The sequence below is a fragment of the Periophthalmus magnuspinnatus genome, chromosome 21 (assembly GCF_009829125.3).
Source record: "Periophthalmus magnuspinnatus isolate fPerMag1 chromosome 21, fPerMag1.2.pri, whole genome shotgun sequence".
In the NCBI taxonomy this organism is placed as follows: Eukaryota; Metazoa; Chordata; class Actinopteri; order Gobiiformes; family Gobiidae; genus Periophthalmus; species Periophthalmus magnuspinnatus.
The window spans coordinates 21758282-21772551 of record NC_047146.1 but is presented as its reverse complement, the minus strand read 5'-3'; the positions used below and the strand labels follow the sequence as shown (position 1 = coordinate 21772551).

General features: G+C 36.0%; 2 protein-coding genes across 2 annotated transcripts in view; both read right to left on the bottom strand.

Moving 5' to 3' along the window:
• The window catches only part of abca12 (ATP-binding cassette, sub-family A (ABC1), member 12), a 55505-nt gene extending 47331 nt beyond the window's left edge, over positions 1–8174 (bottom strand). The window contains exons 1-15 of the mRNA XM_033986482.2: positions 8154–8174; positions 7834–7911; positions 6394–6487; positions 4414–4546; positions 4165–4292; positions 4024–4079; positions 3676–3843; positions 2815–3008; positions 2625–2743; positions 2441–2526; positions 2180–2323; positions 1242–1393; positions 998–1131; positions 463–593; positions 173–337 (exon numbers count right to left, since the gene is read on the bottom strand). Of these exons, the coding sequence (XP_033842373.1) occupies positions 173–337; positions 463–593; positions 998–1131; positions 1242–1393; positions 2180–2323; positions 2441–2526; positions 2625–2743; positions 2815–3008; positions 3676–3843; positions 4024–4079; positions 4165–4292; positions 4414–4546; positions 6394–6487; positions 7834–7899 (1770 nt within the window). The 5' untranslated portion in view covers positions 7900–7911; positions 8154–8174. The remainder of the gene's footprint in view (positions 1–172; positions 338–462; positions 594–997; positions 1132–1241; positions 1394–2179; positions 2324–2440; positions 2527–2624; positions 2744–2814; positions 3009–3675; positions 3844–4023; positions 4080–4164; positions 4293–4413; positions 4547–6393; positions 6488–7833; positions 7912–8153) is intronic.
• A 939-nt stretch (positions 8175–9113) lies between these two features.
• On the bottom strand, positions 9114–13039 carry pofut2 (protein O-fucosyltransferase 2). The gene is made up of 9 exons (XM_033987613.2): positions 12859–13039; positions 11967–12220; positions 11744–11888; positions 11230–11340; positions 11014–11080; positions 10807–10932; positions 10558–10738; positions 10290–10413; positions 9114–10154 (listed from the first exon to the last, which is right to left on the bottom strand). Exons 1-9 carry the CDS (start codon positions 13032–13034, stop codon positions 10001–10003), a joined length of 1338 nt encoding a protein of 445 aa, XP_033843504.1. The 5' UTR covers positions 13035–13039; the 3' UTR covers positions 9114–10000.
• Positions 13040–14270: the final 1231 nt, after the last annotated feature.

Genomic DNA, 14270 nt, shown 5'->3' with positions numbered 1-14270 from the left:
AGCTGCCGTGCACTGTCTGCATCTGATTATAAAAGTGTCACATTGAGATGAGTAATTAGGATGCTCAGAATGCATAAGGTAAATGAGGAATAACTTTGGACCACGGCAAATTTTTAAAATGAACTAGTTTTAATGTTATAAGAAAAATCTGCTATAGTGCCTTTAAACTTACATTTTCTTTCAAAGCCATCCAGTCAGACAGTAGAGTCTGTTCAATGGTGGATGCGTTTCCACAGAACAATGATTGCCACACCTCAGGTTTTACAGTCTTAATGGAGAAAACCCACTCAAATTCTTCAAGAATGCTCTCACATGTTAAAGGCTCACCTGCAAAGATCTGGTAGACAATAAGGGTACAGTATTACTGCCATATTTCCTTCCACAATACAAATCATTGGCATCCATCTTATCTACTATAAATACCTATCCTTAAATGCAATAGAGTATAAATAATGCTTTTACCTTCACTATGATTTCAAAGACACTGCTGAAGGCTTGGTCCGTCCAGAGAGTGGTTTGAGACTGGTTGGTTGACAGTGTTTGAATAATCATCTTGAATGTTGTCACATCTTTCACAAGCTTTTCCATCATCTCTGTAAATGAGTAAAAACTACATTGTTAACTAAAAAGAAAAAGTGAAATTAATTTAAATGTTTTGCTACACTATCTAACATTACCAAAAAGATTTCTAATGGCTTTAAAGGCTTAACTTATTTTTTGTTGTGATTGTCTAGCTTCTCTGTGTATCAGTTACCTGTAAACTAAAAAGTCCTACTTTATAAGATGTCCTTTCTCTCATCCATCCCAAGAGAAAGGGTGTGAACTTGGGTGTCTTTTCATCCTGCCTTCAGGTTACAAAATAGTGACGAGTGAATGTACAAAACAGTAAACTGTGCCTTTACTCTACTGAGTATGTAGAGTTGATGTTTAAGTATGTGGAAAAAAAGAATTGAAGCTGATCATAAAACAAATAAAATGTCATATTAAAACAACCTACCTTCAACAGTCTCTATAGCTTGTGTGCCTGCTCTCATTGACTGATACCCAGCTCGGAGAATGTGTTGGAGAATGGTGTTGGCCTCAGGAGAAAGCTGTAGAATTTCCATCACAACTTTACCAACCGCCAAAAACCTAAAACAATAACAAAAACTTTTATTACCCAAAGTTTGAAAAACAAAAATTGTTACTTTACACACCGCTGCCTATCATAAGAATGGGAAATATGAAAACGCAATGCTTACAGTTCCTCCTCAATGTTTTGTGGTTGTTCTTCAATGCTGCGAGTTGCCCTTGGTATCTCAGAATGTCCAAAATCTACCCCCAGACTGTGGAGCAGCCCTTTGACATAAGCGAAATCATGTGGAAACACATCCTTACTCCATGTCAAAAGAATCTGTGATTAAAAAAACAAAGTCTGCTAATTTTTACATTTCAGAGTCAGAAGAATCTTAATTTTATTGTTTAATTAACTATTCTATAATGCATAAAATTTCAGTGGTAATGATATATATGAAACAATACATTTTAAGAGTAAATCATTTCTAGCAGGAAATTACAATTTATTTGATATATACCGCTTTGTAGGGATGGCACAATATCCAAGAATTATCATGATTTTACAATGAATCACAATGCACCATGATTAAACAATAACCCCTCCTCTATGTGATATAAACAGCCAGATAAAAAAAAAACCATGTCATATGCTTACTGTTATGGAGATAGACTTAATTAATTTTGCTTCTAAAACTGTCATACATTATTATCTGGGCTTGTTATATGAACACACCACACATTAAACACTTTGAAATATCTAGATAAAATGGTTTGACTAACATTGCACTGACTAGTCAGTGCCATATCTGATTAATACACATCTACTAGTTTGTGTGTGGAGGGAGTGTACACATGTTCCTGGCAGTGCTAAATCTCTGCAGGGGAATTGACTCATTAAAACATGAACAACACAGCGGTAGGCTAATTGGATCTCCTTTGGATTTCAGTTCCCTGGACACTGCCTGGGAGTCACTGTGGCCCTGTTGCTAAGGCCACAACAGTTTCTTTGCCATTACAATAATTACAATAATTGGTGGGCTCTAAATCACATATTGCACAGTCAATTGCAAAGGTAAACCAGAAGTAAAATATATGAAATCAACAACAGGGAAGCTATTATTACCTGTTGATCCAACTTTTTAGGGTCGACCCAGTCCAGAAACTTGTCCAGAGTCCCAGTTGCACACGCAGCTATCAACATCGGATTTGAAGTGTTTTTGCACACCAAGTCACTAACTACTTCTCTGTGAAAAGCCAAACCGATTGCCTGGGGGGGAAGTTATACTTTAGTTATCCAGGAACACAATAAACATATTTCAGTCTCGTGAGCATTATTGTCGGGCATACATACCACAAATTAATTAAATATAAAGGTTGAGCATACCAGATCTAGTGATAACTCTACGTTGGCCAACATCTGCCAGAGTGTCTCATTGTTAACCACCACATCTCCAAAACGGATATAAACAGCTGGTCAAATATAGAGACAATCATTATATCTTACATCATCAGAATCGAAAATGTTTTAAATAATAATTTTATTGAGAGTATGTTATTGCATTTCTCACTTTTTCCAGGCCAGTTTTGCATGTAGCGAGTCATACTGATGCCTGCAACAAGGAATGGATGAACTGACGACAAGTTGGCTTCGACTTCTGGGAAATTATGTTCTGTGATATTTAAAACCCTGAAAACAAAAAAACAGTACTAAAGACCATATAGTACTATTAAATACAATAAATTATTTGTTATGCATACAGTTGTAAACTTTTGAAAAGTTTCTCCAAGTTGCTGAGCAGTTGGTCAGGTGATTCAGGGTTGAATATTTGTGGAAGAGAGAGTAAACTTTCCCACAGTAAATGCTCCTTTTGCAGCTGGTCAAAAAACATCACAGCTTTCTCCACAAACTTGGCGAGCTCTTTTGGTTGGGATGTCATTAGTTCAACCAATACCTGAGAAGATTTTTTAAATATATAAATTTTAACTTATGCATATGACATGTTAGACTATTAACTTCATAAAAACATTATATATATATATATATATATATATATATATATATATATATATATATATATATATATATATATATATAATTTTATTTTATTTTTTTTGCCTATAGTTTTTTTTTCTAGTTTTTAGATTTTTATAACTTTACTTCCTGGTTGGACACAGATAGCAGATGACATGCGTAAAGGTAATTCCATAGCTGTTATCAACCGACCATAATACTAAACATGTCTAAATTGCACAATATTTATGATTTGACAAACAAAAATAAATGACATTTTCATTAAGGTTTAAATATTAAGGTTTAAACATTGTCTATGCATTTTGAATGGAATGTTTGGTGTTTATGAAGATAGGGGTATTGTTTTAGAACTCACTGCTACTTCCTGTATTTTTGTACGTTTCATAACATTTTTTGCCACAAACTGACATTTAACTGATGTAAAACCATGATAAATATTTACCACAGGCACTATTCCACCAACCAAAGTCACATGAAAACCTGTCATATGTATTATATTTGAGGTCAGGCTGTCATTGTGTGCCATGTCACAGTTCACACAAGCAGTGTCCAGTTTTGTATACAAAGACCAATGCAGGTAGACTTACTTTGTTGAGTGTGTTAATGGCCACTTCAAATACAGTGTTATTGGAGCTACAGAAGGCGATGAGAGCCTTAGCAGTGTGATCCGGTGATGTTGTGTTGACGAGAGGAAGAGCAATCGTACAGATGACAGATTTCAGCTTGGCGGCTGATTCTGTCAGGTTCACCATTGGCTGTGGAAAAGATTTCATTTAGGGAGAAATTGATTCAGAATGACTGAAAATAAAAAAAAATGTGTTTCAAGCTACAATACAACTATTGCATCCATTTGAATATCTAAACAAACACTTGAAGCACAGATACTGATGAGACATAACACGATATACCTACTCTAATTTCCATTAAATACTCACCTGATCTTTTGTAATGGTTTCACTGACATGGTCTAGTGGCCGTTGTGAAGAGGAACCTATAACAGAAGAGGTACCCCTCATAAAACAGTTGTCAGGAAATGGAAATTAAGTGTAAAATAAATAAACAGTGCAATCACATACCAAAGATGTTGTACAATGAGTTTAACAACAATGTTGGATCCTGAGTTGTGTTTTTTAAATTGGCAAATTGCATTAATCTTTGGCCTTTCAGAAGTTTGGTCAATGGAGTGTCCTCTGATTGAGTTGATCTGAAACACATAAAAAGGTATCAAGGAACTGGATGATATTACCACTGTGCATAATGACAACTAAAGTTTGCATGTTTTAGTGTATTAATAACATGATTATTATGTGATTACTCTGAACTACCTTTTATTCCTTTGAGGTTGTTTTAAGTAAGCCAATTGTGATGTGTTGTGGCAGCTGCTGTCGCTGTTGCACATTAGGGTTTCCAGGAAAGGGAAGAACCCGGTGCTGGGCAGGTTTCGAGGAGCCACATAACCTACAGAGAAATTTCACAAGACTCAGAGAAAGGTCAAACAGTGCTAGTGTGCATTTAGAACAAAACAACAACTTTATAACTATAATTATTTTGCTTGTATGTGTCACGATCCGCACTGTTCCTGTTCCTTGTTTTGTCTCTTGCCCTGTTCCTTCCCTCCCCCACCTGCTGGAGCTGGAGCTGGGCTGAGCTCCTGGCTCCCCCCGCGCACCTGCAGCTCATCAGCGCAATCATCTCCACCTGCCGTGGATAAGAGGAGCCAGGACCAGACACTCGGGGCGAGATCGTACGCGTGTCAACATCCTGCTTCCTGGACCATCCCAGCTCCAGCGCTCCCGGCTCTGCTCCGACCCTGCTCCAACCCTGCTCCCTAGCCCTGGTACTGTCTTGTCTCGTCTCTGCACTCTGTCCACGTCTCTGGACCCTGCTTTGCACCCTGCTCCTCGTCCTGGCTCTGATCACCTTGTCTACGTCCCTGCACTCCAAAACCCCGGACCCTGGCTCACACTCTGCTCCCTGTCCCGGTGTTGCCCGCACCGTCGTCTCCGCTGGCTCCACGTTCCGCCCCTGGATCCTGGCTCGTAACTTGTCCCCGCTCTTCGCCAGATCTACCCTCATTACTGTACTATTTGTCACTATTGTAAATAAACACTGTAAACATTCCCCGAGTTCTGCATCTTTCGGTCCAATCTCCCTGCCATTACGACAGCATGTGTAGTATATACTTGAAATGTTTATAATGTGTGAAATGGAAATGCACAAGTTGCATTTTTCCAGAAACAAGTTTAAATCATTGGACACTACATCCATCTGCAGCGAGGCGAATGAATTCAGCCATAGTCCTACATGTGAAGTCAGTGCACATTTTCTGGAAGGGTATTGGGTGAGAAACTTATAATGTAGTGAGCCGCAATCTTGGCAAATCTCAAAACCTAAATTAAAGTTTAATTTAGAAACTTAAACTTCAAACAAAAAAAATAATAATTCAACAATATCAATCATTTGTACAATATATAGCTACATTTATGTTATTCTAAATTTAAGATTAAGAAACCAGTAGTACTAATCAGCTGCTGTAAAAATTTGTCTCTATAAGGGGTGGGGTCAATGAAGTCTGGGTTTCAAACATTGACAAAAACCGCAATGGAAAGGACTTAGTCACAATAACTATAGGTGACTATGTCTTCATTTACAGAACAGTGTCTGTAATCATACACTGGGAATATTATGTTACTTTTAAATCCGGAAATGTTAGGAGAATGGGTTACCCAAAAAGACAGAACACACACAATGAAATTTAAGAAAGAAAAGTTAATCCTCAGACTTCTCCCACAGCCCAAATGACTACAAATCTAGATACTTAACATATTCAAATAAACCTGGCTTTTATAGTTAGACACTTTTGCGAGACACAACAAGGTTTAATCTAAATGACACCTGCGAGGTGTTTTGACTGTCCCTTTGACAACATTTAACAGGAGTAGGTTATGGTGATGTGGACATTAGTAACACAAAAATAACCTGTCACCTATTTAGGTAAAGACTTAAGGACTATTTGAGTTCAACTTCATTTGTTTTCTGATTGTGAAATTGGAATGCTCTTGAATGTGTGTGTGTCTCTTTATTCTTTAAGATTGAGAACAAAAGCTTATGTGTGCTTAATGTCAATATTATACCAGTATGAAAAGATTGTTGTTACATTGTGTAGGTAAGGTGAGGCTGTTGACCATTATATGAAGTTTTACATGTATGGAATGCATTCTATAATTTTTAAAGGGTTATTATCTAACACAGCAGTTTTGTCAATACTTTTATGAGAAACAAGAGAATAGTAGTTTGATACGTACATGTTTTCCTCAGAACTGGTGGAAACTGGTAGCGAGTGACAGCAATGATAATGAAGATGATGATAGGCCACAAAATCAGAGTAACAGACCAGACCTGTACATAAAAAGGCAGATTTATCTAATGCAATCAAGTTTTATTTCAGACTTCAGGCAATATTCTATATTGCCTTCAGAGTTCAGAGGTGTACCTGTTACTGCTCTGCTCAGGAATTATTTAAATTAAATTATTGAAATTATTTAAATTATTTTTGTGAGTCCTCAAGTTGCTTTATAAATTTGTATTAGTTTCTGATCACAGCACTCATTGTGGGAACATTATTTAGCACAGACAGCAGAATATAAAGTTATACATCTGTGATATGCAAAAACAATAACATTGTTCATACTTCCTGGTTTTATTTTTGGCAGGTGTTCTTTATACCCCACAATAACTTTTCGTATATTTAATGTATGGCTTTGTTCCTCTTTGCTGTCCAGTTGGCGACCTCTATAGACGATTAGAACTTTAATCAACAATTCTAAGACAAATTCAGTTTTGTTGGACATGAATAAAATCTATGATGATCTCTCTTTCATATCTTCAGATAAAAGCTAGACACAACTTTTTTCTATGTTATATTTAACCATAGGCTTGTTACGATAACAAATAAGTGTGATACATTGCTGATGGCAGGTTTTTACTTTGACAATGTTTAAATCCAGGCTCAAAACAGTTCTGTTTAGCTGTGCATATGACTGAAAGGCTTTTATTTTTAACTCTTCCCTTTTAATGTTAAATTTTACGCTGATTATTTATGTTAAGATTTGTTTGTATTCTGTATTTTGTTTTGTATTTTGTTGTGATTCTAATGTCTTTCCTATTCTGTTAAGCACTCACTTTGAATTACTTTGCAAATTGGGCTATACAAGTAAACTTGCTTTGTCTTAATTAGATATAGACAATAAATGATAATACTGCAATTAATTTATGCCACTGACACAATAACCCAAGAGCAGATTCAAACCACAAGAAATATTCTAAATGTACAATGTTTTTTTTTTTTTTTTTATCCTGAGCTGCAATAAATAAACTGCAGAATAAATTCAGTTCAGTTCAATTTTATTTATAAAGTTCTTAAGAATGAAACACTTTAGACTTCATTTGCGTCTATAATGAGTGATTGAAGTTATGAATTCAAAGTTTTATGGCTTAAATCTTATAGTATAGCCAAAAAAAAGAAAAAGAAAAGAACAAAAATCCCAGTAGTGCAAAGACAAAAGTACACACACAAATACTGACCCCAAAAAATATGGTTCCAGCTTTCATATATTGCACGAAAAATCGATATAGTAATTATTGTGACAGGCCTATTTAACCAGGTACACATAGAGCCTAGAGATCGAATCATACACTATTACACAATAATTTATTAAATATATTTGTATAGAACTGTCACTTACTGGTCTTCTGACGATGCCCAGTCCATTCTTCCAGAGAAGAAGTCGAAGTTGATGGAAGAAAGACATCACCAATGAAGGCTGCTATGATGACAAAACAATAAAACAGATAGGCCTAATAATCTTCTTTATGATCACGATAATAAGGAGCACGTGAGGGTAAGAGCGTAAGAAGCATAGGAGGTGGAAGGAGGGGAGGGACAGGAGGGGTTTCCTTTAGTAAAATTATTTAATAGGTTATACTAAAACAAAGCTTTGATTGGAAACAAGGAATTAGGAATTAATTTCTTACACAAAATAAACGGCACAAGAGAAAAACTTACCTCGAGTAACTTGTCCTTAATTGATATGATAAAATAATAGCGCGTGGCCTTGGAAAAGACATGGCGCCGGGGGGTCCCTAACAAGATGCGCTTTCCATTAAGTCGCAATAAAAACAAGTCCAAAGCCGCGAAAGAAACAAGGAAATTCGGAAATAAGACGTGTTCTCGTAATAACTGTGAGAGTTTGTTGAACCAGTATTACCTCCTGCCCTCAGAGGCTGCGCTTCCACCTGTAACAGAGGACAAATCTCAGCTTTAAGGGCGTGTACTGAGAGCAACTTGTGTGTACCCAAAACAATAGGGAAACGCTTCATTTGTCTATGGGCCTGCGTGGTGACGTCAGAAAGGAGAAAAGTTTAAGAAATTAAATCAAATAAGGTTGTTTTGCGTTTATTTGATGGACATTTTCCCTGTTTCAGTGAGTTAGGAGTTGTTGTTTTTTGTTTTGTTTTGTTTTTTCAATACTACAAAAAGACGAACCAATCAAGGTAAAAAACTCATTTCACACAGTGGTGACGTTTATTGTTGTGTGAACGCTACCACAACGCGCAGTTAGTAAGTTAGGGTCAAAATTATACATATGCCGATTATAGGAATGCAAAAAAGTAGATCAGTAGGCTTAAAATTTTGGGTAATAATATGAGTTTCTATGCGAGACGCTATGCAAAACTTAAATTTAATAGTTATCTGAATATTTGACTTTGAGTTTACTAGAAAGGGATTAATGAAGTGAATTCAATGGCAGCTCAATGGTTTACATATCTGACCTGTAAGAAAGGTTTCAGTGAGCATCACGTTACACTTGCTTGTGAGGTGTTGTTGAAGATATTTCTATAGGGAAAAGTCACATTAGGAGTGGAGGGTCCTTTGGGAATCACACTCTGGGAAAACAGTGCATGCAGTTATGAAAGACAAGAGTATCATACAAATACCAGGTAAAAGTAAGAGTACAGTAGAAGTAGAAACAGGCTTCTTTATTAAGATACAGTGGCCTATTGTTGTGGTGTTATTATTTTACATTAGAGGTGACCTTTAGGCATATTGTACACAGAGGTGACTAGGCATATTTTCCATTCTAAGTAAATGCTAGACAATGAGCAGCAGGGTTTGGCATTAGGAGCAGAGGTGACATAGTTTTATATATTCAGTTTCACCCTTTCGTGACAGAGGTATTGCAATGAATCATTCTGTTGGCAGATATTTACACCAGATGCCCTACCACAAGTCAGATAACTGAAACTACAGTGGGCAATAGTTATAATCAATAGTGTCTAGTCTGCTAGAATACACCTTAAGCATATGAGTGCATAAAATGTGGGGATAATATGTAGGAAATTAAAACACACAATTTCCAACATACTGGCATAAAGTAACTTTCCATCAATACAAAAATCAGTATTTTTTTTTTCACTGTTTTCAAATTCTTAGAAGAGTAGCTTTGTTAAATTTTTACCAGTTTTCCATCATCCAAGTTACAAACAAAAAATATTATATATACATATAATATAATATTGTTATTTTATTTGTTTCCTTTCCTTTCTTCATGTTTATTTGTGCTATTATTTAAACAAGAGGTAGCTATGTGGTCAAGCAATTTTAATTAATTTTAAACAAATTAAAAATGACACAGAGATAGTGGTAAATATTAATAAATATGTATACTAACAAGTTTTAAAAAGGCATTGTACACAGAGTTTTTCATGAAAAATGGTGAGTAAAGACTAAATTATCAACTCTACACTTTGCACCAGAAACATGTTGTACACAATACAAATATTTTAAGTACATCGAGCACTGTTGTAACACTGTCTTTTGGCACTTGTGAGATCTGATATGTTGCTGTCATATTAGTAAACTATTTTCCAGTGTGTTGGCTGCTCACAGTCTTTCTCTTTGTCTCCACAGAAACGATTGTACGTCGTCTTAGGGTCAAAACCAAGGATTTCCCTTTCCTCGTGGATCCGAAATGAAAAAGTGGACACAGAAGTTCCTATAAAAAACCTATAAAAGAAGCAAACAAAGAATGTATGGAATGAGGCATCTACCCTCCCAACTAGTTTTTCAAGTCATTACGCCTTCAGCATTGTCAGGCAATGCCTTTGGACAATAATAATGTGTGGCAATACATATACATGCCTTGCATGAGCACAAATCCACTGATCAATAATGGCCACTCCACCATCTTTGAAAAGATCCAAATCTTCTGCAGATGGTTCAAATCTCACACTTTCTGGTAACAGTCTTTTGAGCTCCCTGCTCTCTGTTCATAACAAACCAAAACAAGCATTAGGCTCAAAATGCTCACTGACATAGCAGACAGATATAATAAAGATGTTGGATGACAGTAATAACATTTATCCTAAAATTACTCAAGTAGTACATCTCACTCATAACATAAACTTACCTTCTTCATCTGCATCAGTTGCAATAAAAACTTGGCCAAGATTGTGTTTCTTCATTAGGCTATGTATCTTTTTCACTGCTCCTTTAAGGCTCGGAACATCCTCTCTATGACCCCAGATAAAGTCTTTCCTTCGTAGATGTACAGCCAGATATGGGCCACCTTTAGCCGTGCCCAATTTAGCCTTGTCAAAAGATACATCACTTTAAAGAAGAAACAGGAGAAATTGACTGAAAATACCACAAATCTAACCTTCATACGCGTCCAGTCCTCATTGTAAATAGTACGGTCCATTTCATCTGTTGAGTTCAGGTGCTTCTTTCGGAATTCATCTCCAATGAGACGCAAATGCTTTGCAAAAACCATGCTTCTGCGAGTCTTCTCGTTTTTTAAAAATAATAAAATATCTGTTTACAGCACAATGTCTTCTACAGGCAACAGTAAAAATCTGTAACTTACATCCCAATAATCCTTTCCCGCATAATGATCATGAAGCAGTGTCTCAGCTCGATCAAGCATCACCGACCTATGAGATCAAACCATTTATTATCATTTCTGTTGAGTAAGTTGACTTAAATTTCAAACATTTAACCTGCTATCTACATTACCACATACAGAGAATCAGTTAATAACACAATAATACTAAAGAATATAATTTAACAGAGAATAACTTACGTTGCTGTTATATTTTTCTGAAGAATTGGGGCCATTATTGAAGCATGTCCCTGAGCTGATAAACAAGTTACATGTCGGGCTCTTGTGTCTTCATAGCCCCAAAACCACCCCCTTAAAAACACAACAAAACAACATTACTTCACTACATTTGACCAAGTTAAGACTATTTTGCCACTAAACAATTCAAAAGAACTATGCAGGAGATATGAATTATAATATATATTTTTAATATATACAAATATTTAATTGTTTTTAACCTGCAATACAGATATTTTAAATAATTTCTCAGCACAGCCAACTTTCAATTCAACAAGTGTCATTTGTTTTATTTGGCAGTAAACCTTCCCATACCGAGAACAAATTAAATTCCTGATATGCACATGACCAGTTTATGCATTACCATACTACTTTACAAATAACGTAAGAGTCACATACACAGTTTTACTTAATACATCACAATGGGTGGATTCACATAATTTAAATAATAAATATATACTGAGAAGGGATGGTATACCTGTAGAAACTTTGTTTATCTTTGCTGTACATCAGTTTTTCAATACATGGACGCTCATCAACCTTTTCTTCCCATTTGCCATCAGTCCATCCTTCAGCGTAGTTTTGAAGAACAAGTACTTGGTCAATGAAAGGGCCACCATTCTCTGCAAAGAAATAAACTGCTGAGCATATGTATTTTATTGACATTACAAATAAATAAATGCTATTATTTACAAGCTGACCAGAAATAAATTCTTCATATTCAATGACAGGGACATTGGCCTGCAGACTTGTAAGACTGAAGAACTCTCCCCACGGGATGCGGATCTGGTGAATGTTTGGACTCTGCCAGTGGTAGAGGCGACCCCACGGAGGAAGCACCAGCACCCAATCATCCCCATTTTTTCTTAAAGTCTTTATTAAAGATGCCAATCGTATGTAGACATCTCTCCGCAGATTGAACCCCTCAGGAGGGTTCACATCATACAATAGGTACCTGCCACATGAAGAGAACTGGTGAAACAAGTGTGAGATGTGTCTTTGTGCAGTATTTCCCACAATTTCTGCTAAGACCATGGTGGCAGTCCTTATTTGAAAATGCATGTTTTATACAATGTAGAAATGCCAGTTATTGCCCATACAGTCATATTAGTTAATTGAGTAGCTTGTTTTTAGATTATGGAGATGGGGGCACCATTATTGGGAAATACTTTGTGTATGAAAGATAACGATATGCCTAACATACTAGGCCTAATGATCAGACATAACATATTTTCAGACAGGCTCATGGGTCTATCGCGGTAGTAATAGCCTTAGTTAATTCAACAAAAAATATCTTAAAAGTTAGTGTTAATATAGTCTATGGCTGACATTAAAAACATCATATGCTACGCCCACATCCTTCATCACTGTATTGTTTCAGAACATGTTTGCTTCTAACTCTTCGCTAGCTAACTTACCTAACTGGCTGTTAAAATACGCAAAAAAAAAAAAAAAAAAAAAAAAAAAATGTTGTTGAACAAACGCTATATTACAAGATATAAGGTAACAGGATGAACAAAATCCCACTAACAATATTAATAACACTAGCTATACATTTAGCAAACATTGCTACCTTTTCGCGCTGAGGCTTACCTTAGATCTCTGGCAGCAGCCACTGATGCAGTAGCCGTGTGGCTTGCACTGAAAACATTATTACTACCTGCTGTTTGAAACGCCGAAAAAGCTAAGCAAATAAATAAACGAAGTAAGCTAAAACAGTGGAGTGAATAAATGAAAGAACTCTGTACAAATGCCGCAGTTCCGGCCATGTTTCTACAGCCACGCACTTCCGGAAGAAATTGAAAGCGTCCTTGTAGTTGCTAAGCAACAGTGCCTCACATCCGCTTAATGTATAAAATTTGTTAACTAGAAGTGTGCGTCAAACGCCACTTTTGGCGGAAGCGGATATGTCATGGTTTTGCACTTCAAAATAAAACAAATTCATGATAATTTTGTATGTACCCATGTGTTTCTAAGTTATATTCCAGTGTCATGCTGCTCAATATATCCACTAGATGGCATACATAGACCAGAATAATCATAATACAGTACTGCACAAACACAGATACCTCTACCCAAAGGCTGGAGAGATCATCGCCATGGTAGGTAGTAAGTTCCAGTATCCATGTTGTGACTGTAATATTCTACTCTAGAAATTCAGTATAGACTTATGCAACATTTACTTGTATGAGTTCTCAACCATGTTATACCATTGTTCCTCCGTGAAAAACATGCTTGGTATTTAACTTCATTCACACTTGTTTCTGTAAATCCTGTGCATTAAGTTTACAGACATTCCCTCTCTATGGCAGAAAACACTCAGTTTAAATTTTCCCAAGATTGTGATGTCATAGGTAGAAACCCTACACAGTTTGTAAGCCAATCAATCATCACTGGATTTGTTCTAAGCTTTTCTGTTGTCAAATCGAAATTCATTACAGCTGGGTGCTTACATTAACCTCCTAAGACCCAAGCTCTTGAATGACGTGCTTTATTAATTTCTCTTTGGTATTTAGTCTGATTGTGACCTGATGAGTGTAAAAACAAAGAATTATCTTATTACGTTATGTAATTTCTGAGAAAAGTTATGTAAAACAAATGTCTTCATATGTGGACGTTTTAATCATTTTGATAAAACATTTTAATAATAATTTGCAAAAACTATTTATTAAGTGTCTGAACACAGCAACATTTGTCCTGAATGTAAAAACAAAATGAGAAACAACAATTGTGCCTCTTGGAGCAATGTGTCTCATGTGAAGTGCTGCTGACAGGAGCAGGAAGAAATATGCATTTACAAAAAAATGTATTGATTAATAAAAATTAAAAATCTGAACATTCTAAACTTTAAAAAATATTCTAAATTGAACATTTTTGCATTGTTGCTGTTCTTGTATGCTGTTCTGTTCTTCTTCTGCTGCTCTTCTTCTAAAATTAGCATTGTGGCCTAGACAACCCAAAATGTGTTGTCCATATATGTGGACGCCAGGCCCAGGGAGGTTAAC

Excerpts from the sequence above, each read along its gene's own strand:
- pofut2 (XM_033987613.2), bottom strand. The coding sequence starts at position 13,034 with ATGGCCGGAACTGCGGCATTTGTACAGAGTTCTTTCATTTATTCACTC. Across the intron at positions 11,889-11,966 it reads ATATGAAGAATTTATTTCTG|AGAATGGTGGCCCTTTCATT; the intron begins GTCAGCTTGTAA and ends ATTTCTTTGCAG. Across the intron at positions 11,341-11,743 it reads GATAAACAAAGTTTCTACAG|GGGGTGGTTTTGGGGCTATG; the intron begins GTATACCATCCC and ends TGTGTTTTTAAG.